Source organism: Magallana gigas, chromosome 8 (assembly GCF_963853765.1).
Source record: "Magallana gigas chromosome 8, xbMagGiga1.1, whole genome shotgun sequence".
Taxonomy (NCBI): Eukaryota; Metazoa; Mollusca; class Bivalvia; order Ostreida; family Ostreidae; genus Magallana; species Magallana gigas.
In genome coordinates, this window is record NC_088860.1 from 24,846,774 (window position 1) to 24,872,225 (window position 25,452).

At 33.7% G+C, this 25,452-nt stretch overlaps 1 protein-coding gene and 1 long non-coding RNA gene across 3 annotated transcripts; both read right to left on the minus strand.

The window, feature by feature from the left end:
• Window positions 1–1,548: 1,548 nt before the first annotated feature.
• Window positions 1,549–11,073, minus strand: LOC105344226 (uncharacterized). The gene is made up of 3 exons (XR_010708386.1): window positions 10,864–11,073; window positions 7,894–8,025; window positions 1,549–2,484 (listed from the first exon to the last, which is right to left on the minus strand). It is a non-coding gene; the product is annotated as an uncharacterized lncRNA (long non-coding RNA).
• Window positions 11,074–14,625: 3,552 nt separating this feature from the next.
• Window positions 14,626–22,346, minus strand: LOC105344227 (uncharacterized). 2 transcript variants are annotated; one of them, XM_020073686.3, is made up of 3 exons: window positions 22,289–22,346; window positions 22,011–22,099; window positions 14,626–15,821 (listed from the first exon to the last, which is right to left on the minus strand). In XM_020073686.3, the coding sequence occupies exon 3, from the start codon at window positions 15,818–15,820 to the stop codon at window positions 14,852–14,854; it is 969 nt and encodes a 322-aa protein (XP_019929245.3). In that variant the 5' UTR covers window position 15,821; window positions 22,011–22,099; window positions 22,289–22,346; the 3' UTR covers window positions 14,626–14,851. The 2 variants fall into 2 exon arrangements, with proteins under 2 accessions (XP_019929245.3, XP_065924898.1); XM_066068826.1 differs by lacking the exons at window positions 22,011–22,099; window positions 22,289–22,346 and adding an exon at window positions 21,719–21,849.
• Window positions 22,347–25,452: the final 3,106 nt, after the last annotated feature.

Below are 25,452 nucleotides of genomic sequence, written 5' to 3' on the forward strand. Positions count from 1 at the left end.
ATGACATTGAGGGTTCATGGCTGAAACAAGCTTGGATTCATCAATAGAACAATTTTAACATGAGCTTGGACTTTGGGTAGTTGTGTCAAACAGCAATGTGACGTAGGTCTGTCTATTTCATCGTTGGGCACTCAACCATGGCTCTTTGAAAGATTTGTCTGGCCTTTGAGCTACATGTAAGACTACGCAATCTATGCGTATTTCATTTGAACAACGAATCAGTAAGGAGCTATTCCAATTTTGGGAGTTAAAAATCTTTTTTTTAAGAACACAGAGGCAATCAATCATGAATTATTGTTTGCCAAAGTGTTACACAAGCTTATACTGATATTACTCGTAAGTCTACTAGTATTTTACTTTAACCTATTTTCATCAAAAAGTTGTTATAATCTGAGTGTTTTATATAAAGACATACATGTATAAACAAAAATATTTGCTGTAAATTGTGTATACAACAATTTGTTTTTTTTTATTGTAATCGATATCCGAAGGTTCTTAATTTAAAGTAAGATCATATTCTAACATTGATACTCAGGTGAGCAATGTGTCCCACTGGCCTCTTCTTTAATATGTTTTTGCGATCTATTTTTTGGGGTAATAAATATCCTAAGCTATCTGTGTCAGAGAAAGGTAAGATTTTAAACGTTACTGCTCAGGTAGGCGATGAGTCCCACGGGTCTCTTGTTGTTGGAGAGAGAAAAATACAGAAATATATGACCACACGTCAAAACAATATTTGAAGCTATAAAAATGGACATTAATATAAAAGGTATACTGTATATTCCACAAAATTGTCCAAGCTTCATGAAGTCTAATTTTGTAAACCTTATAATTACATGCATTTGCCGTTTAATGTGAAGATTTCCACTTTGTAATTTCATAATTATTTTTTTTTTATGAAATATGATTTTTTTTATTTAGATATAAAGTGTTCAATTAAAAATGTATAGTATGACTTTACTTATAAGCATTTAAATGCATTTTGTGTGCTATTTTAAAAAAATTAACAGGTTTAATTGTTAATAAACAAGGAATAAAATATAAAGGAAAATTATATAAAACTGAGGAACGTCTCGTCTATCCTTAACGTATATAGTGGGTAAAATTGTCTGTCTGATTCGGCGAAAAAAAATGTGAGAAAAGCTGTCAAAAATTAAATCTTGAATTAAACTTTTTAAACTAAATTTGATATGTACTTACCCTGAGGTACCCTCACTCAGAAAAGAATATATGGACCAAAATGAAAGCAAAAAAAAATCTCGACTATTTAAAACTCTTGACATCTTGTTGGTACAGTTATCCTCCTTGTATTGGCGTCAATCGTCAGGTGAGTTTCCTAACTTTGTTTTACACTTACAGTATTAAATAATAGTACTATTTTTTGTATTCAGCTCAAAGGTAAACTAAGGAAATTTAATTAACAGAGTAGTGAAAACCTGCTTTAGGCGTCATCCGTCTCTCAAACGTATCCATACGCACCCCGTACTTCAACGCTCCTCAGAAATAATAAATATATTGAAGTTAAGCAAAATAACTCTCTTTATTAAATCTGATTATTCAAATGCAAGAAAACATGGAAAAGTATATAAAACACAGAATCGCTAAATACGTGTAGAAGAAGACAGACACTCAGAGAATTAAAAAAAATCGTTTGTTGATTTTTAAACCTATGATAAGGCAAATGCTTGGATTCACCGAAAGCACTGTTTTTTTCTGTAGCAAACAGCTAAGTTCAGTAAAGGATATTATATAAGATGCTGAAGAAAAAAAGAGAATTTTATGTCGACAAATGCATCCTAATCAAACGTTAATGCTAGTATGCACCAACAAGTTCAAATCTGCACCAGTTTTTAAAGTTTCGAGTTTTTCTTCAAAATGTAAAATTCCGTTTTTATTTCAAGCTGTTCTTGGGTCAAAGGAATTGAGAGTCTGGACGTCAGACCGATTTCATTTCCATTTACCACCCCGAGGCCTGAAATTTTCGCCTTTTCTTAACTTTGAGAATTTGTTGAATCACATTCATAATTTCTTCTCTGGATAAATTGTTGCTTCCGGCGTCATCACTATGGGTGTCCCGCTTTTTCCGTCTCCATCCGCTCGAGTTAAACTTGTAGCTGCTCTGTCGCTTTTGTTCTTTGCTCACTACCATTTCGTTTCTCAGCTTCATGAGAAACGCGACACACTCGTTCAAGCTGTCATCATCCCTCGTATTCCACAAGATTCCACAGAGAGTCATCGGTCTTTTCTCCATCAGACTTCCGATTAACAAAATGACGTCAGCGTTGTTTGGAGGGGGCCGAGCTTCACCAAAGAGTTCCGAGTTTTTGGCGAGATCATTGTGGAAAGTCTCATCGGCAATTTTCGATAAAATGTCTCGAATTTTGTTGTCGTTTTGTGGAATTCCCCATTTTGGAAATTCTTCGATGGAAACCACGGATCCGGTACAGATCCAAAGTAGGACAGCAAACAGCATTTTCTCCATTTCTGAAAAAATTCGAAAAAATGTTAAAAGAGAAAATGAGAATATTAAGTAAATAAATAATACTTATAAACGTTTTTAGCTTGTAGGACAAGAACAAAATGCATAAAATAATGGAAGTCCCGTCTTACCAGCAATAAATCAGCTATTTTTGTAATACAGAAACTCACAGAAAATATATCAAATGCTCCACCAACGAAGCACAAATATCAAATGTCTCCAGTCCAGATTTAATCGAAATTATACATTCCATTGGCCGCAGATGTAAATTATATAGAGTAACCACACAGGGGTATTTTTTACTTGGGGAATAAATATTTCTTTTTCATATTGTATCTGTTCTCTTATCAATATGCGAAGCTGCCTCTTCATTGCTTACAATAAGGATTGACTGATTAAATATGCATCTCCCCTTTATTTGTAATCGGCAATATCGAAGAACTCTGACCATATTCAAAAGACAAAACAGCCTTAAGCTTAAGAGTTAAATCCTTTGGATTTAAGGAAAATAAATAATTCATCATAAATTGGATTTCATCAGAACTTTTCACTCCTTTGTTAATGAATTGAAACGCTAAAAATTATAGACCTGAAAAAATATACACAGTCACTATAGGAATCTCAACATGGCAGTTTGGCTTCATATCAATTACAACATTTCTAAAGGTAAAGGAAGCAAAGACTTGTCCAAATTAGTAAAATATCATTATAATGTCAGTACAAGTGTATCATGCAGAAAAGAAGGAACGCATTTTTTGAGGGAAAAAAGTGAATTTATTAAAAAGTACGAATATCCTCCAATTCTTCCAATATCTTCCTGATGATTAACATCAAAAACATCTCAGAACTACTAATACATCCATGTAGATCCTAATTAGCCAAAACTACAATATTATAAAGGCGGACAATCAAAATCATATATTTACGATTTCTTTTAAGGTGTGACCGCTTAATTCACTTCTTTGCCTTCCGTCAATTTTAGATTTTAAAAGTGTTAATCAAAGCATAAACTATAATTTGCTCTGGTTTGAAGCAGAAATGGGTAGTTGCTTTCCCAATCTGCAGCATAAAAATTGAAATTTTAAAAAAAAATCTCATTTTTAATGGGGGTTTTTTCCACTTTGTTTTATAGAAAAATCTCGACGCCTATTTGGATATAAATGAAACTGTATCAGACTTGGATTTTAAAAATCAACAGTTATACGTCGTTGTCTTACGAAAATTAATGATTAATGATGATGATGGCTGCCAGTTAATTAGGTCTTGAATCAGAGTTTACTGCTCATTAATTTGTTTAATAGGGAAAAAAATCGATCTTCATGTGAAAAAACTACAAATGGAGTTCTTAAGGCTCTCAGGGTATGTTTTTTTTTTAAATATAGAGTACTTCATCCAAGAAATTAAAGACATTTGTCAAGATTGATTTTTAGGGCAAACTAATTTTAGTAAAATGTGTTTAAAGTACTTTGAAAATAGCATCTAATTTTTTCGCTCCAAATTTTGGACGGCAGAAATATATGTGTTAGCCGTAAATCAAACAAAATGTTTCCCTCAATCCAGACAGAAGGTAAATTCAAATCCAAAATTTAAAAAATCAACTCAAAACAAAATTCGAAAATATGGAACTTTTATAATTGTACTTAGGCGGTTACTGAGTAGCAAAGCAGAACTTTAAGCGTTTAATGTTTATCGATGTACTCATATAGTGCGAAAGATGTCATTAGACAAAGCACGCAAGAAATCCTCAAAACAGCATGGAATATCATTCAGAAAAAGGAAAACAGTTAACAGAAAGCAGCTTTTTTTGTTACAAAAATGTGTTGAAAAACATCGATTATCCAACAAATTGCAAAGATTAACCTATTTTCGTTGATGTGTTTACATAATCATGATGAAATAACACTTTTCATTGCATTTGTGTACTCATTTCAGATATAAACAGATTGTATTTTTTTCACCTACAAGAATTCTTTACACGTTTCTTTTACTTTCAAGCTTAAAGATTGCCATCAAAATGGAATTAACATGCACTACATTTACGAACATTTCACATATATGTATATTATACAATGTAAGTGCAATAGCATAATTAATACGTTTTGGCTGGTTTCAATACGTATCTTCTTAATTTTAGAACCATTTTTAACAAGAGCTTGGACTTTGGGTAGTTGTGTCAATCGGCAATGTGACGTTGGCCTGTCTATTTCATTGCTGACCACTCGGTCTTGGCACTTTGAAATCAACAAGATGTGTCTGGCTTTTTAGCAAAGACTACGCAATCGGTGTATATTTCGCTTGAAACCAGCGTCATTTTAACGTTCTTTTGACGCAAGAAATAGATAGTTACGTCCTACTGAAAGTCCTTGTTAAAATGGTTATAGTTGTGAAATAAAAAAAAATAAAAATGTTTTCAATTAGCTAATTTTAGCTTAAATTTTCACTATCTTTTTATAACTGTATACATAACTCTTGTTCCAAAGGAGTTAAATACAACCTATAAATGGGCACGGCCATTCAGCTCTCTTTTAGAAGGCCTGATCCTGTATGCCACACTGTGCTTCACGCAACCCGAACTGATGACAGCAACCACAAGAGCAATATTCATACCATGGCAAGATACGAGAAACTACACAAGAATAATATTTTATGGTAAAATTGGGACGATTTAAGAAACCATGAAAAAAAACGTATTCCTCGTGACTGAACCCAACAATCATTGATACAACATATTGAATAGTGTAAGCTCAAGGTAAATTTATCTGCTCCAAGCAACCATTAAATAATCCCTAGTCTTAGACTGACCAGCAGCCAAAATAACATTATATCATGATATCTATATCATGGTCAGACCCGAGCTTTCATGAAAGCAAAGTACACTACACAATCATATTTTTTAAATACCCTAATCCCAAAGAGGACCTTAATCATCTGAGACAGTTTCAGAAACAGTTAAAGCTTATAACATCACCGACCCCAGCAACCACGAAAGTAACAAATATACTACGGTGCATATTCTGAGACTGATCTAAGCAACCGACAAATCATTTTATGCTTAGAAATTAGCTCAGTCGCAGAACAAATCTTGGACGTTTCCAGTAACCGTGAAACCAATGCATACTAGTTTTAAGGAACCGGTTCCAAAGGACGCCATTATTTTGGGAAATGGAAAAAGTTCGACGTGATAATCTTTTACATTGCTTAAAGCAACTAACTACACTCTAGTTTAATTCAAATAACCATAAATTCAGCGTTTTCTTATGGACTGGTGCTGTAATGTTTTGTTAGGGTAGTTTAATCCTGCAGTTGCTTTTCATCCAGTCCTAAGAACATGTGTCATCTGGGAAGGCATAAACGCAACGGAATCTCAAATCATGGGATAATCTTGGCAATTCATACGTTGACTTTTCATTGTCATCAACAAGAAATCAACAAAACTCTTGGAGCGGTTTGGAGTGTTTAAAAACAGAAATCAGTGCCCAGGACATACCAAGTATACTATTTGACAATGGTTGTTAATACTTCGTTTAACGTTAGAAGGAACATGACTGTACCAAAGTCGAACAATAGGCTATATTCAACTCTTTCTGTTTCATTTAATATTCATTTAAAATTCAATCATCTATAAAGTGTTTTTTATCGGTTGCCAATGTATAAGTGCGGTAGTGGCCAGGACAAGGCCCAAACTCCAATCCATTCCAAATCTCCAACTAACCCCCTATACAACCTCTATAATACTGGAGAGTCGCCAAAAGCCGCGATCTGCTTTTATTACCGTATAGATCTATTAAGGGGAGAAAATCGACTCCCCAATATACCGGAGGCGACTCCCCAATACTTTCTGGCGATTTCCTCGCAATAGGAGTTATAAAAGGTGGCTATGCTAGAAAAAGTCTTAGCTGTTGTTTTTGAGCCTATATTATAAACCCCCACACAAATCTCATCAAAATCAATATATATTTTTTTCTCGTAACCAAATCATCATAAGGTTAACATTGGGGCTAAAATTAAAAATAATTGAAGGCCTAGACCGTATATTGGCGTTGATAGGAATTGAGAATGAACCTATTTCCCTGAATGTATCACATTTATCTTTGTGTTTCCATCAAGAAGGTTTTCTTGAAAAGTACATTTTAAAAATTTGTACATAAAACATGCATGCTTCAAAAATACAAAGAAAACAGAGTATCCCTCAAAACTTTTTTCATCTTTTTACCTACATTGTATTATTGCAATATTTAATGATTTAGTGAAAGAACATATGGAACTATGAGATAAAAATATTGTTTTATTAATGACCATTATAATGAGGTTGAATAGGAAAACAATAACGTTTTTTTGATAAAGATTTGATTAACAGAGGCCATTGTGAAACTAAAATTGGCAATATTTCTGAAAATCAAATTTTGGTAATACTCATACCTAAGGAACGAAGATGAAAATCAGGGCATATCATGTGACGAATAAAAAACCTACTCGATGGCCACAATGTCATTGCACAAAAACGCAACCAGATTTGTGTTGTGCATAGACCTAATTGAAAAAATTAAACCAAAAAGTTAAGATGAAAGAACTCAAACTGAAAACAGCTGTTTCACGGGGTTGAGTGGATTCTGAATATGAAGGTACATGTAAAATACTTATAAACCCATTAGATCGATTGTCACGAAAATTATACACCTGTATATAGAAGATATAATAACATTATCCAAAATGTGAAACTACTATCATATCATCTTGATTTTTGTTTTATTAAACCGCGGAACTTTCGATATGAAATGGCATTTGCACAGCAATTGAAAATTAACTTGACGATATTCTAAAGACCTTTTAAATTTCATTTTCTAAATAATAAATTACATTATGTAATATCAGTTTGGCACTTTTTCTAAGCATCAAAGAGTCACATCGCCTTCTTAATTAAATTTCTAAAATGTTAATTGAATATGAGAACGAATCCAATATTTCTTAAGCATTAATTAGAGTCAATAGCAAACACAGAATTTTGCTCGTAGAGCATTCTTATTGAAACGGAATTTGATTCAAAGGATACTCTAATACTAGTATATCAAGACAAGAAAACGCCTTTTAGTAAAGAAATGGTATACTAATCACTCTATGTGCATTCAATTTGTCAAATGCGAAAACATATCAAACATTTGTAAAGTTAAATTTTCGACTGAATTTTCGAATGAGATTGAATTTTACTATATTAAACCAAAATGACATAAAATCCCCGATCGTTGATATTATGACATTTTTGCCTGGATTCAATTGTATTCATTTTTATCTGAATTTCATTTTCATCATATAGAATTTTAAAAAAACGCTTATAGCTTTCAAAGTAGCAAGCACAAAAAATTAATATTTCTTTTAAAAGAAAAGTTTTCAAAATTCGAATTAAAAATAAAACTTACAACGATGGGTTTCGTTATGTCCAGTTTCTTTCAGTAATACTGCTTCTCTCTGGGGTATTTTCTAGGGGTTTTTTATATTGTCACCATGTCAGGAGCCGGTTTCCCCGTGTAGCTATCTCGACTCACCTGAAGCTAAGACAGTGGCTACGTCAGTAAATAAAGCTGGATAGCTTCCCATATAAATCTTCCAGGGCGTGCAGAAAATTCAATCACCACAGTTAAGTTTGGGGGGATGGCATACCAAGTGGACAGAAATAGGGCACTTTTGTTGACCAACTCACCAAAACAAGCTACAAATGACTAAATCGAGAAACTGAGTAAAGTTAAACGCATAAATTTTGCAAGACTGCGTATGATCATCGACTACTACGCGTTTGGCCTTTGGTCAGAAAAAGGCGGTTCAAACCAATGTATTTCCTTAAAAGCTTCTTGACTTTTTTAAAAATTCATTTTCTTTATATAATCAAAATCGATTTATGATTTTTCTTTAATCTGTGCATTTTGAGTTTTAGTTGCCATGGAAGCAAACTTTTTGGGGCTATTCTTGTTAATTTTGTTAATAGCAACTTCATCAAACAGCTATTAAACGGCGAGTTTTTCTATGGCTTTAACCGAATGCAACCCGTTATTCTAAATATTTTTGCGTCATAAATCAGAGTCATCTCTCTGTATTCTAATCTTTGATAATCAGCGGTATTTTCGTCAATACATTTATACGCAAGAAGCTTTAACCCAGTTTTTGTCAAAATCGGGTTTTGTTCGTTGTTCGGGATATTTAAAAAAAAAACATGCTTGTACTTTTTATACTTTTTTTTTTTTACCAAAGAATAATATCGATATCTTTTACCCCTCTCCAATGTATCGTAAAATGATTAAAATTTCAAAATGGGTAAAGTATGGAGAAGTTGCCACTGAAAAATACAAGATCTTTCATCGGAGTAAACCGGTTCATCTTGTTACTGTTTGGTCTCAACAAAGCCGTGATACACTGTGTTTTCCCAGAATTATTCCTCAAACAATGAAATCAAATACATAGGAAGCAAAGTCCTTAAAATATAACGCACCGGAATTTGCAAGATGACCATACCAGACAAGCCCTGGTTTCAAACGGTTCCGGGAATTTTATTTCCGCACAAGATGTAGTTTATATTCAAGTCTTTAACATGTCATCATATGCGATTTTGATAAATAATGTACATATTCGAACATGTTTCAAATCGAGTTATAATATTTAAGTTACGACGTAATGACATGAACAATAGCAAGGAAGCCGGGGTTGTTGGTTTTTTTTTTTTTGGGGGGGGGGGGGGTTGTAGTTTCTTTTGAGATTAAAAAGAACTATGTAAAAAAAATGTATTCCTTGACCAATGGATTAACTTCTCGGTGATGTTTAGTATACTCAACTATTTCCACCCACAATGAAATTGGTGAATAAGGAAAATATATAGATTACAAAGCTGCCAATGATATCTCGAAAGTATGAAAACAAATGCCTCTTGCTTTTCTTGGTTTTTTTTTTAATTCCATAGAAATACGTGTATTTTCATCTTGCAAACAAATGAATTCGCCATTAAGGAAGGACAATATCGCAAGATCGGTAAAAGATGAAAAGAGATTTAAGATCTCCATTTCCAAGGTCAAGATCTCTTCAGCACTTAGCCGCTTAAACTCACCGACGTATATGATATGATATTTAGAATATCAAATAGCTATAGACGGAAAGGGGATTGCATTTTACGACCTTGGTATTTGGTACGTGTGTATATTCTTAGAACAGAATGTACGAAATTAAAACACATTCGTTTAAGGTTATTCATGTATCAACGCCATTCATAATTGGTTCTATATTACGTTTTTTATATGTCAAGAATTCCCTAGTGCACATGAAAGAAATTCCCTTTTCTGATGTCAAATTGGTCCATAGTGGAATATTTTTATTCTGTGTATTGATGCTAAATTAATACCGGAACAATTAATATAGGACTCTATTAAAAAGTGGGCCGATTTACCCACACTACGCAAATTATGTATCAACTCATTGATAACTTAGTCTTAATAGCGATCTTCATCGAGAAAATCAAATATTACAAGCGAAGCCATTGCATGTACAAATTGCGCTGCGATTCTCGTTTGTGAGATAAGGTGTGTTAAATGCTTTATGTCTCAGTTTCCTTAGTTTAAGAATAGTTGTACATGGACTATACATGTAGTGGACGAAATACTATACCAATACCTATACCATACGTATATCATATTGTAATAATGATTACTCGATGCTATTTTGCAAATTTTACAATAAGAAAGATTCCCATATAGATATCTGAATACAATCTGTTTTGAAAGTTGCTTGAAGAATATACATGTGAATACAACTGTAGTTAGTTTAATATGTATTTTACCTTCATTCGTACGCGAATCATTATTTCACAAAAATCTTCTCTTCATAATGATAATGTCATGTTGTTAATTTTGTATTTACTGCCCCAGGTAAATTCAAATTTACAACATGGCAACGGCATTAGTTAATTCAGAAACTGTATCTTTTACATTTATAAGTACTAGTATGGTAATTATTCATTATGCGGTAAATAGAAATCACTTCATTCCAAAATCCGATTTGCCCTTTTCAAGCTAGCATTAAAATTCAAATTATACATGAAACTGAATTTAAAAAAAATTATGTGTTTTGGAATATATTTCAAAGGCTAGGTGGGTGTTGCAAAGAAAATTTTATGCATGAAAAAATGCAGCGTTTACAAATCATTTTTCGCTCCTAAGGAAGTGTCTTGCAACCCATATCCACGCGCCTCAATCATAAATAACTACTATACAAGCAAACGTTAACCGATGCAAGGATAGAGATACCAATTTATTTTTTAATTTACAACAAAAAACTAACCGCTTCTACTCCCCCTTTGAAAGATATTCAAACACGATGGTCATAAAATGCTTTAAAAAACATGAACTTACCTTAATTAGATTAATCAATGTCTCCTCTAGTCGCTCTTTATCAGAAAGATCCCCACCTGTACATCACGTTATGCTTGTATAACGAGCTTCAAGAACGACTCAGGGGGACTAGTCCTCAGGATCACCAGCTAAAACTTTATAAGTACGGCTCCAAGTCTACGTTAGTCTCAGTACCATCATTGGTGCCAGATTCAACAAGTGCTCTTGTTCATTTATCAGTATTCTGAGAAAAAAATGAGGCTGGATTTTTCATTTTTATCGGCCAAGGGCGGAGGTGTTGTTGTATATAAATATGTATATGCTAATGTCGTGTTATAGAGAATTAGCATTCGATCCAGTTTTCTGACAATCAATGGTAATTAAGGATCTTGCAGTATACTAGTACTAGTAGTCTTTTCTCCTATAGTCTGTCTATGAATCCATCCCAATAGCCTTACAATTGTATTCCCAAAGAAAATTTATTCCTTTTATCTTCTTGTCATTTTATGATTTTTAGGTGATTTTCTTGTTTTTTTTGGTGTTTTTTTTTCAACTTTAATTTGTTATGGTAATGCATTCTTTTGAGGACGTAATGGACACTTTGAAATCTTAATGTGAATGAAAGTTCATCATTCATGCACTGATTTTTAAAGTTTCAAATTGTTCTATGTTTAATCCTGAAATGCATTTCAATAATTTGTATAAAGGTTAACATAATTTTAAAAAAGGTACCCAGCTCCTATACAAATAGCAGTGCAAACATTTGTAATACTAGTATCTTAAAAAGTAACTTACTCGCATTGTAAATTCTGTCAATGACTATTTCATTTTACTCTCCACCGAAATGAGTTTCATAAGGTATGTTTGAGGCGATGTGGGCAAATTTTACATATTTATAGATTTTATTTCATAAAACAAAATATAAAAAAATTCCCCCAAAAAATTGAACTATAGGAAAATTTCAGCTTATATATGTTTTGTACTACCTCAAATGTGTTTGTTTAATTCAGGTTGTGAACAACGAATTCGTTTTGGAATCGCGTGATGTTATTTATGATAGGATAAAGTCGCTCTCTGTGCAAAACAAAAATGCAGGTCCCGATTTAATCTTATTGTTTACAACATTCCAAGCTAAAGGTTTTCATCCCACCTCAGCGAAGTGTACTGAAAACCATTGGCTTGTGAAAGATGTTTCTGATAGTCTTCCAGAAAAGAGAAACAAAAAAGCAACCTTTTCACACCCTCCCACAATTCATCTTTATTCAATTACTAAATATGAAATTGAAAATTGAAAAAGTGATTAATTTTTTTTTTTATCTTTATCCAGAAAAAGGGGGTATCGGTACAATACCGTTTTTATATTTTACGGCCATTTACTTTTTTTCTTATCCACTCCCCCAAAACGGAAGTGACTGCTTTTGTATCCAGACGAGGAAAGTGAAAGTAAGAATATCACACGAACGAAAACAATAAAAGCTTTGCGTGTTGGTGGTTACGCTCTGGTAATTTTCTGTTAAGTAGGCCCAATTTCTTTGGTGGCATGTATCTGTTTCTACCAGATTAGAAACCACTTTCAACTGATCAATGCCTGGAATGCGCAGACTTGTTTCATACTTTTTGCTACCATTAGTGACAATTATTTAGCGTGCCTAGAATCGTTAAAGTAGAAAATGGAATATTTTAATCTAGAGACATATATACAAATGATTTGTGGAAAGCTTTCATCAGGTTGGGGCGAAATTTTTATCAAAAGAAATACTTTTTCGTCGTCAATTTTTTTTTCTGATTTACTTTTGTGTTTATACGTAAACTCATTCTTATAATGCCATTGGTCACAAACACAGCTCTTCCGACGATGTGAGTGTATTGCTGTTAATATACATTACTAAGTAGATATATTTTATTGCTGAACAACTGATTTCGACATTAAAAAACATGCGCATGCACAAAAATAATTATGCCACGTGTATAGTATATGTTTTCATTAAAAATGCCCACTTTTCGACCCCTCTTGGACCTCCATTGTTAGAATAATAAAATAAACAGGAAAATTATTGAAAAAGCTTGCTTCTTTATTGATATTTTTTTAAATAAAAGCTTCCATTTCTTCAAATAATGTTCATTCAGTCCATTTATCCATGAGCCTGGACCATCTACTGGTATCTTTCTCCTCAACTCCAACCTCCCCCGGGGGTTTGTGGTATTAATATTAAACTTAATAAGCAAGCTTCTATATTGATTTCTCAATTATTTCTTCTTTCATTATCAAGATTTTTTAAAATGGGTAGGAAAACTTATTTAAATGTGTCACGGGGTCGTTACTCCTCGTACAAAATAAATAAAAGGATGCATGGTTCAGTTTTCCAACATTAATTTATTATGGTGAATAATAATGATGATGAGAAGGTGACCTGAAATGAAAACATTCATACAATTGAAGCATACATTTTTATAATATTTAGATATTTTAACTTTAAGATAAAAACAATTAAAGAGAGTATTTCTCACCAAATTCGCCTTCAGTGGAACTTAAATGTAATAGGATGAAACTAATGACAGTCTCAAACTATTTAAACAGACAAGTCGTAAAACTGTCGCTGTCTGCTGGTAAATGAGTTATGTTCTAAAATCATGGTGCAAAACATTATAAATTAAGTGTTATCACTCACACTTGCGCACTGACCATACACACCCATGAAAACCTGTTTTTCCACTACCAAATATAGACATATTGTAGCTATTACCGTATTTGGTGAATCACATTCCAAAATAATACAATCATGTGACAGAACACGAATACCAGTCAAACACGAGTAAACCATGAATGAGTTAATAATGAAATGTATGGATGAATGAATGAGTAAATAAATGATTTACAATGTACTTAATACTAAATTATATTCAATTGTATCCCTGTGACAAATGTTTAAACAACAGTAGCCAATTGGTTTTTATAAAAGATTACCTTACCCTGTTTTCATCTTCTTTTTATTATTACCCCAAGAATGTATTTGGGTCCTTTATTTGATCGTTTTTTTAAGTAATTTACTCGAGAGCGCTGTCAATACTCCGTTTGGTTGAAATTGGTTAAGGTATGGTGGCATGGAATAAACAAGTCTGATAAAAAAAAACGTTCTTTGAAAATCTTCCAGAAGTGACCATAATCCTTGTCTCGAACATGCCCAGCTATACGCGATAACATTTACAACGATTATCATTTACTTCCATCAGAACTCTACGGAAGGGGATATGGTCGTTATATTATTGTAACATTTCCATAGCCCCGAAAAAAAAGATTGTCCTCGACATACCCAAGGTTCATAGCAACATTAACCGATTACTCTCAAGGACTGGAAAATCTGTTGTCATTGCTGCTCATGATAGTGATGCAATCGGGATAGTTGATGACAGGCGCATAAAATGTCACGTTGAAATTGCCAGCACTGTTCTAAAGCTAATCTTTTATAGAACAAAATTTAATCATATTTTCGGAAAAATCATTGTCTGTTTTCAAACAGAACCAAACTTGACAAGATCTCAAGGACAAAACAAAGACTAAAGTTGTCGAAAGAAGTACATGTATATGTTGTTAATATTAATACTTAAGTTTTTCATATCTTTTTAATTAAGAGAAGAATTGACCAAAAAGCCTCAAAGTTGAAACAACGTACGCGCATATAATATTTTTGATGGAAAATAAACAAAAACCTTAATATAGCGGTCAGTCACTCTGAGTTTAAAGAAAAAACAAACAAAGGACGAATAGAATCTAAAAACAGAAACCAAGATCGATGCATTTCTTTATTGACGGAAATCGCTTCGGTGTAAAAGAGCATCCGCAAATGACAATTCTGTCGAGGAATCGGTAGCTTTCACAGGCAGAATTAACAATGATCTGTCAACGGACTTCAAACGAACAAACAGTAGAACTCCTTCCACGTAGACCCGTCTTATCGAAGCCCTGATTAAATGATTTACAGATAATATTCCCATCTCCATTTTTAAAGTTTTAGGGTTCTTCCGGAGGCAAATGAACATCAAATATACGCAGTTTGTATTTGAAGTCTGTAAAAATTATCAGCTGGCTTTTCTTCCTTTGATAGGCAATGAATCGGGCTTTTTTAGCGCCATCGACACAAATAGAACTAGATCGCTTTCCGTCTACGGAGAGAAGATTGACACCTTTGTTCATCCAATCACAGCAATAGATGAAGCCTCCTTCCACCACGAGACAGGAAGGGTGTGTTATGTGGTCCACGGCCAGTGAATTCCAGATCACTTCTCCCAGAAAATTCACACACGATACACACTTTTCGGACATGTTTGAAACATACAAAAAGTCGTCCGTTTTGTCCAGTACCATCACGTTTGATCTGTATTTTCTTTTTGTAAATTGTATATTTAGAGAGAAGTCTTTGTATTCACTTCCAGTCTTAGAATAGATTTGTATGTGATTTTTATTGTCTATTGTATAGAGAACAGCAAACCAAGTACCATTAAACGTTATTGCCTTTGAACTTTTACAGACGGGAAATCTTCTAGGAAGTCGTGTGACGTATTTCCCTGAAATATTAAAAAATCCTATTGCACCCGATTCGAGAATAGCGATGTCGTCGAACTCAAAATGGGTCAGGGAAATCAACTGCTTTCTGATTTTCTGCCGGTATGCGTATTCGAATTCCGGGTCAAAGACCATAATTGTTTGGTTGTTCCTGTCCAGTACCACAGTTCGGCCGTTGTCAAGACAACACAGCCCACTTACTCGACATTCCCGCTGCATCTCATCTTCGTCCACATTATGGACAGGGACATCCGTCACCCAGGTAAGCTGGCAGGGGTTCGTTATGGATTGTGAGGAAAGAATGCTAGGGTGTATTGATGAGGAGGAAACGTCCACTTCCGGAGGCTCAAGGACGCTTTTCTTGTCGTCATGGTGATCATCATGGTCAACTACAGGCTTGCAGCAGCATAGTCCCATTCTACATTGAACGAAATTATTAATCTGTGCCGCACATTCATACAGTGTCATTCATACATGCAGTTCAATAATTTCGAAGAATTATAATTATTTCTTTATATTTGTTAAATGTTGAACTTCGTTTGTTTCTTTTTTAAAACTTAGTCTCTTAAAACCTCGTCATTTGAAAATTATTATCTGTATATATCATATCAGTCAGTTATGAAAGTAAATCGAGAGGACATGACATCATCATAAACTTATGTAAATAATACATATACCGGTATCACCAAGAATTTTGTAACCATGGTACATAATTACCCTTTCGAGCATTTTAAGTACAAACAATTTATTTGCTAGTTACATAAGAAGCAAATTAAGCATTGTCATCTATACTTTTAACTAAATGAAGTCTTTTAAATCAAACTTTATAGACATCGCCCTGGAAGAGTGCAGCATCTCATTTAAATCATTGAGCGGTTCCTACGCACACTGTATGAATGGTTGGTGCTGTAATTGATTCTTGTATCACAAGCTTACTGAATGAAAAAGCCGCTGTTCCTGTCAGATTAGTTCTGGGATCAGCTTTATTGGCATACTGTAATTATGGTTTTGTAATTAACGGAGATGCTAAACTTTCAAGAGTTGAATTAATCCCGACTGCACTCTCAATGCGCCGTCACACATCACGAAATTCGCCTACGCTTGTCCCGTCCTATTGAGAAAAAAATAGGCCGAGACGACTTCAAATGTTTAAAAGAGGTCAAGGACTTATGTCATACAGGAAGTCAAGAGTCAAGGTCACGGGATATAATTCCATTTACATCGTAGGATTGACGAATTTGTCTCTTTTTAAATCTAAACTTACCGACTGTTGTTTATGTGTTGTCATACCGGTAATTTAACAGAAATTGAAACAAATTGCACACGCATCAAAAACTCATGTATGACAAACGCTTTTTTAGAAAGCATCTTACTTTAGAATTGTTGTAGTCAAAATATTGCGTTCCTTTAAAATGATGGACAACCTTATAATACTGGAAACAGGGAAATATTCGCCCCCGTTTTATTTTTGCCTCTTTGGTCCTCGTTGTCTGCGGGCGAATTTAAGACTGGGCGAATTCTAATGTATTATATCATCTCTCTTTAAACACAACTATGTCTGGGCGAGTTTAAGACAGGGCCAAACCGTTTGCAAGTAAAGATGAGCGAAAACAAACAAGGGCGAAAATCACCCGGTGTAAAGTATATACCAGGCTGAAGCTAGCAGCCACTAACAGCAGCCACTAAGCCTGTAGCTAGCAGCCAATAAGGAATTCATCAAGGTACTGAGAGTACTCGAACAGAAAATTATATTCTAATTGATTATCGACATATTTTAATTAATATCAAAATGATTAATGCCCAATAATTTGTACGAGCATTGACGACTTCCGAAGCAGTACTGTAAAGCTCGCCTGGATAAGAGTCATAAATGCGTCTTTGTTGGATAGAAATGAATTACGCCTATACGGGGTTTTAGTTTTGAAAATAATGTTATCCTAAGTGTTGTCTTATTGATAGAAATAGAAAAACTATATGCATCGTATAAAGTGATATGCAAGCGTATTATGATATAAAAGCCATGATAAATTAAAGTAAATTAAAAGGCCGCATAAAACGATACAAATACATTAAAACCACAAGCCAATCCAGTGTTGCAGGATAATTTGTTTACATCGAACTTGAACATGTGCGTGTTTAAAAATTTATCCTCGGGCCTTTCACTCCCCCGGAAACAACATCAATCGAAAATTAAAAAGACATCGTATTATTACGAATATGCGACAATAGAACACCCAGCATTGTGATTTTATTCCCATGAAAAATTATCATATGTCGCAAACAAAAACAGCAAAAATCATCAGGTGAATTTGGGATTATTTTTTCTCAGCCATGTTTTGACGTGAACCTTCGAAGAATACAACCATGACAATGAAAAGGGTCGGTTTAGCTCACCCGAACTTTGTCATATTTTAGCATTTCACAATGATATAGGGGTGAAAGGCGGACCATTATCTCTTTTATCTTTGAAGTGTGCATCAAACGAATAACAGGGTAGTGTAGGGGGCATATGGGGCTATTATTTCCCGGTCTCAAATTTGGGCTGTAGGGGTACCACCAAGTGGCTCCCAAGGGTTCTGGCTCATTTCAGGGGTTTATATCTCACTTGAGATTGACCACAAGAACTTGGTAACACTAGGATTAGGTAGAGGGCCTCGGGAGGTATTCATAATAAGCGTTAGAGGGCACTTATGACCCCTGCAAGGGTCCAGTTAGCTCACCCGAACTTTGTCATATTTTAGCATTTCGCAATGATATATGCTAAAATATGACAAAGTTCGGGTGAGCTAGCTGGACCCTTGCAGGGGTCATAGGTGCCCTCTAACGCTTATTATGAATACCTCCTGAGGCCCTCTACCTAATCCTAGTGTTACTAAGTTCTTGTGGTCAATCTCAAGTGAGATATAAACCCCTGAAATGAGCCAGAACCCCTGGGAGCCACTTGGTGGTACCCCTACAGCCCAAATTTGAGACCGGGAAATAATAGCCCCATATGCCCCCTACACTACCCTGTTATTCGTTTGATGCACACTTCAAAGATAAGGAAGATAATGGACCACTTTTAACCCCTATATCTTTGTGAAATGCTAAAATATGACAAAGTTCGGGTGGGCTAAACCGACCCTTTTCACTGTGAATGTTGTATTCGAAGGTTCACGTCAAAACATGGCCGAGACAAAATAATCCCAATTTTACCTGATGATTTTCGCTGTTTTTGACTGTGATATATAATATTTTCTTATGAGAATAAAATCACAATGCTGGGTGTTCTACTGTCTCATATTCGTAATATTACGATGTCTTTTTAATTTTCGATTGATGTTGTGTCCGTGGGAGTAAAAAGGCCCGAGAATAAATTTTTAAACACGCACATGTTCAACTTTGATGTAAACAATTTATCTTGCCACACTGAGTTGGCTTTGGGTTTTTATTGTATTTGTATCGTTTTATGCCTTTTAATTTACTTTAATTTATCATTTCTTTTATATCATAATACGCTTGCATATCACTTTATACGATGCATATAGTTTTTCTATTTGTATCAATAAGTCTACACCTAGGATAACATTATTTTCATAACTTATGACCCGTTTAGACGTATTTCATTTCTATCCAACATAGAAGCATTTATAACTCTTATCCAGGCGAGCTTTACTGCTTTGGAAGTCGTCAATGCTCGTACAAATTATTGAGCATTAATCATTTTGATATTAATTAAAATATGTCGATAATTAAGTGAAATATAATTTTTCTGTTCAAGTACTCTCAGTACTTTGATGAATTTCCTTATTGGCTGCTAGCTTCTACGGGCTTAGTGGCTGCTGTTTGTGGCTGCTAGCTTCAGCCTGGTAAAGTATATTGTATGTACAATGTATACTAGTACACCTGAACTCAAAGACCTTATCAAGTTAGTATATTTTGTTTGTTTGTTTGTTTTTTTCTCGTTTGTATTAGTTGGGGGATTTGTTGTGGTTGAATACGGGTATGCTGAACACAGAATATATACATGTTTATACAAGATATTCAAAGAATTTCGAATTTTTGCTGCTTTGATTTAATAATGTATAGAGAATTTAAGGTAATTGGGAACCGGATGTAAAATCATTCTTATCTAGAGAGGGCTTCCACTATGTATGACTGTCGGTAGTAATGTATAAACTCTAATTAAAGAGTTTAATCAAACTCCAGAAACACTCAAACCTTGAACTTTAAGTAGAATCGTTAATTAATTTTTTCCCCCTTAGTTCTTAAGAATGCTTTCAAATCTCATTTGTTGGTGAAGGTATGAAGAGGTTGAAAATGCAATATCTTTTCATTCGTTTTTACAGTAGACTACAGCAAAGTACATGCACAGACTTTTAGATTTTACTTAATTTCTTCATACAGAGCTTGAGTGAAGAGTAATAAGACGAAAAACAGCCACTATGATTGTAGAAAAGCATTTTCGAACAATCATTTTTTTTAGTCACTGAATATTTCGTAGCAAATATTGACTGCAGCACACAATTTTGCTTTTTGTGTTGAAACACAATATAGAGGGTTATTTTCGCCTGTTGTTTATTTCGCCCATTTACACTTGTAAACGGTTTCGCCCGGTCTTGAATTCGTTCAGTCATTAGAAATAATGATAGATACCCTATCTAAATAACACAGTAATTTAAAAATCGTTTTGAATTCGCTCAGTCTTGAATTCGACCGCTGACAAAGAGGGCGAAAGAAGCGGGGGGAAAACATGTTCGAATATAGCCCTGTATACAATACATGTATTATGAACCTGTAAACCCTAATTTTCTTGTATGTTATGATGTGTACATAACGTATCGACCACTCAAGTCATTCAACCGCTAGTTTGAAATGTTTTACTTGTATATGTTTACATTTTCAACTGTCTTTGTCTGTGATAACACTACGAATCAATTTTGAACCCTAAAACCCAATAACTTCATAAAACATGAGTGACACAAACTGGGCGTGAAACTAAAAAACGGTATTGGCTGCGTCGCGTAGTAATACATAGCATGTGCTACATGAAAAAATAGTAGTTTAAAAGTGTACAAATTTAAAATATGAATATAAGGAATCGTTCTTTGAATATTATGAGGTGATAATTTCAGTCAGAGCGTGGTCAAATCTATCATAAACTATTATATAATATTATATATCGTAATTACTCCACTTTTAAAATCATTTTTATTTTACATTTAAATCACTCTTGAAATGTTATTGAAATGTTAACTAGCAAAAAGGATAGGAAGATCAATTCATTAGATAAAATGGCATTTAAAATGAGATTAAAATCACGACACTTCAGATTTTACAAGAGATACACCCGTTTCAGTCAATTTGACTTATTACTGTACTTAAAGTCAATTTTCTTATGAATCATATACTAGTACTATAGTAATTAGGAACAAATTTTCTCATGAAATATAGGATATGAGTATTTGTGGTTTCGATCTTTCACTTTCTAATCCGCCCTTCTATGGGCGCTTTACACACTTGATTCACACAAAGTCTTGTTTTACTGATTTCAGTCATGTTTGGTTTCGTCAGGTCGGCTAAAAATTGATTTCTTGCTGAAATGGTTTTTTTTCCATTATAAAGCAAAATTTCACAAAAGTAAGTAGTATTAATAAACTTTAATAAGGCAAGATGGTCAACTAATTAATAACCAGATCTACCTAAAAAGGTGTTATTTTTATTATCAAGATATGATTTATTAAGCAGTAAACTATAAATAAGGAATAAGGAATCATTCTTTAAGTATTATGAGGTGATAATTTTGGTCGGGGCGTGATCCAATCCAATAAAGCCCGAAGGGCTTTAGATATATTTGATCACGCCCCGACCGAAATTATCACCTCATAATATTCAAAAAATGATTCCTTATTACTTATATTTATATTATTTTAAGCCATCGTACGATTAAGTATTTAGATATAAATAAGCAAACCCCGCTGGCGCCTCAATTTGGCGTCATTTGTATTATGGGTTATATAGTACAAAATCGATACGTAGTGTTATCACAGGCAAAGACACTGGAAAATGTAAATATTATAGTATAAAGGAGCAATCCATCTATTTCACATTTTAAATTTGAGTATTTTCTATATTTTTATTTAGAACTCTTCTTCTGAAGGAGATCAAAACAGTCAAAAAATGGCCAGGGCAATTGAACCCTCTTAAGTGTGCATCTACTTGACCATGGTCATCATGAAGTTAGCAAGTTCAAATACATGTAATTCTACGCGTAACAACATGAAATGTGTAGGCGTTGTCTTGGCCAAGTGCCTCAGACAATTTAACATTACGTACATGTACTTCTAACGATAGAAGTATATAGATGATCTAATCTTCATCAGACCACACGCCAGTCCTGTTGACAATTGGCACCGTATACGCGATGCCTCCATTCCGTCTGCAAAGGTCTTTTGGCGAAATTGATACTTACTTATTGCAATTTTTTTTAGATGAATACATGTATGAACATTGAATGTTGAAGGCTTTGGCCTATAATACTAGCATATACAGGAACATCTTTTATTGAAAAGTACGTGTTATTAATTTCTCTAGATAATAACAAACAATAATTAGTTGGCAACCTTACCTGTTTCATGCGAAGCCCCACCTCAATGAGAGCGGTAGCTACGTAAACTCTAGAGGGCAGCGAGGGCCATATCGAATCCATGGCACGTTCTGCAATAATCAAAATATCTATTAAAATAATTGCCGATGTAATCACTCTTGTAACAAACGGTGCCATTGTCTTTTACCCGTTCCCAATACACACCCAGCCAAGGTTAAATCAATCAAAATAACCTATCATAACGATCTATTGTGCTAATGATTGAAAAACAATTGTTAGATATGAGTTTAAATCCCTACCTTTTCTTGAAGACTTTTGGGCATTTTTAATAAAAGAATAATATCTCTGTATTTTATACTAAGAAAATTTTGTCTGAAAATCACATTCATGATGTGTAGTATCAGATATATTAAACGGAAAAACAAAGATTCAGACTCTCTCTCTCTCTCTCTCTCTCTCTCTCTCTCTCTCTCTCTCGTACCGTTAAACCGGTTAGCAAACATCACGTGAAGCAATGTACGTCAATAAACAACCGATATTCTCGAACTAAACATGTTATGATACATGGACAGTCAGTAGATATCGCATACATTATATACCCCTTTCTGGACACATCTACGTCTTACATTGTGTACATCTATATATAAACAGATTATCTTTCACATGCCTGTTTGTCATTATCAGCTTTCAACTTTCCTATCATCTCGATGAAAAAAAATACTTTAGAAGTTTAAGTCCGGCGTTTTCGGATACACAAAATGGAGTCATTGCCTTACTTCTTCAAAGGAAAATTTTCTTCTTTAGCCAAATATAATTTAATCGATTGCACGGCCATTCAACGGATATCAATCTTGTTTTGATCGACTTTATTATTCCCAGACAACAAAGTTATATGTATAGTGAATCATAGTCATGAACTCTGATAGATGCGCACAATATGCTATACTGTACTATTAATTTGTTTACAAATAATATGTTTCTCCAATAAAAAAACAGACGCAATTTTAAAGATAAATTTCAAAGAACAGATGAGGTCTTTATTGTAAGAAATATTGACCGACCTCCTCCCCCTTCCCTTCCCCTTAAAAAGTATGATAGTTTTACATGATTATATTAAAAGGTTAAAATCAATCGGTTTTGATTTTCCTTTCTTGTACAAAATAGATATAAATTGTCGGGCAAAAATTCATAGATATTGTGCTTAAAGGCGACTTCCATCAATAAGAAACAAACGGATTGCGTTCTGTACAGTCTTTGTTTTTTTTACATCCATAAGGTTTATACGAAGAATTAGTTCTACAGAAATAAACAGCAAGTTAAAAAGTTCACCGGGACATGAACTTAGTTGGTCACGTGATTAGATCATGTGAAGACAGAAGGGCTTCTCAGCAGATTTGATCACGTACCAACCAAATTCATACATGTATCCCGGTGAACCTTTTAAACATTGCCGTTTATTACTTCGTTCAGAATTATATGAATAATTGTGTTTTTATATTCTATAATAATTCAACCGTCAAATCATAAGCGCATGCGGTGATCTTTGCGATATCGAACTATTAAGGTGTAAATTGTACTAAAGTGTAAAACTATTCTTCAACACTGCTATATCTGACTTCATTCCTTTTTCTTGCTGTCTAAAGATTTACTTTTATAGACAAATTTAGCAGTCCTACATTCTAATTTTGATATCAGACTTTTTCAGAACTGATATCCAACAAAAGGTAGTTATGAAGTTATTTCAAAAATACATGTCTCATGTAACCAATTGGGAAAATGTTTCAGACTATAGATCTATGGTATTTCTTCAAACAATACTGTGTTTTATGGGGGCCGTAGGGTATCCCCACACATATGCATAATTACTGTGTTTTCCTTTATTACTTTACCAAATGATCATTTTACGCACCCCCCCCCCCTCCCCACTTGCACAATTATTATCTGTATAAAACGATTACATGACGTTTTTCTGGATTATCGAATCATCTTAGCTTCTTGGTTCGAAATGTCTATATTCGCCATGTATCGCATACACGTACATGTGCTACATTAAAAGTTTAAAATCGAAGATTTCTAAACTTATCTATAACAATGTTATATTAAAAGTTTAAAATCGAAGATTTCTAAACTTACCTATAATAATGTTATAGATAAGTTTAGAAATCTTCGATTTTAAACTTTTAATGTAACACATGTATTCGATATACTGATTACATGTATTACGAATTTGTTATACTGATGTAACGTTACGAATTACGGATATAGCGAAGTAAATTCACTGGTCCCTAGGACTTCGCTAGAACCGAGTTCTACTGTTAACTGTTATTACACTGCACCTGATACTGACGCCAGTGTCTCGCGTTTAGGGGCGCAGTCTCCTAGAATCTATAAACGACAGGCAGATAGACCATTTTTTAGAGAGAATATAACTGTTTTTATTTCATTTTTTTTTTTGTGTCTCACCTGACAGGTGGGTTACTCACTTTCAACATGATTTTTGGTTGTCCTGCATAAATTATAATTTCCACTTAGGTAATTAAATAATAAAGGTTAAATTCTCGCCCAGCAGGTTAAATATATCATATTTATACAAGCTTTTTATGCAATAGTAAATGTACACTATATTGATCTGCCATAGGCTATTTGGGTTTTTTGAAACTGCCTTTCACTTCTGCACATAACCGACACAGTGTTATAAGTATTTTATCAAAGTTTATCTTAATATAAATATTTTAAAGATATAACAAATCATCAAGTTCTGTATATTTTACAAACGTAAATATTTATAAGCGACTGAAAGTCTGAAAGAGGTATGATTCAGATATGGGTTGTCTTTCTTGAACCTTAACTCGTATTCTGTCTCAGATTTTTTCTTCCGATTCCAAGTTAACGATATAAATTTATTAGTTTGAACCAAACACTATTAAAAGCAGTATTTTTTCTGAAGTGTAAAAAGAAATTGTGTACGTTTCATTTGTAATACTTTTTAATGTGATTACAAATTGTTAGGATATTAATAAGTTTGAACCAAACATTATTTGTGACGAAATTTTTTGAAAACTGAACCAAAACTAAAACCAAAAACTATTTGTGAAGCATATTTTTATGAAACTGAAAATCAATTGAGGAAACGATTTTTTTTTTTTTACAATTTATTATTTTCATAATTTTATTAATGAATTTTGTCATACTTTTATGATGTATAAACTTTTGTTAAAGTTGACTAGAAAAGTCGTTAGGAATTATCGGGTACTGTGCATGTATAATAATGAGTCATTTACGCAAACTTTTTTTAGAATTCTCTTTGCAAAAATGAGAACGATCTCATGCATTCTCCAACGGTACACATTTTTACAAGATTCCAACGATGAATTACTCTCCACGCCTTTTACTATTACGCATGCGCAAAGAAATATAACTTCTGCAGCATCTCCAGCAAATGACATGCCGATATATGATAGGT

What these genes read in the sequence shown, in the direction of transcription:
- LOC105344227 (XM_020073686.3), bottom strand. Translation starts at nt 15,820, where the DNA reads ATGGGACTATGCTGCTGCAAGCCTGTAGTTGACCATGATGATCACCAT.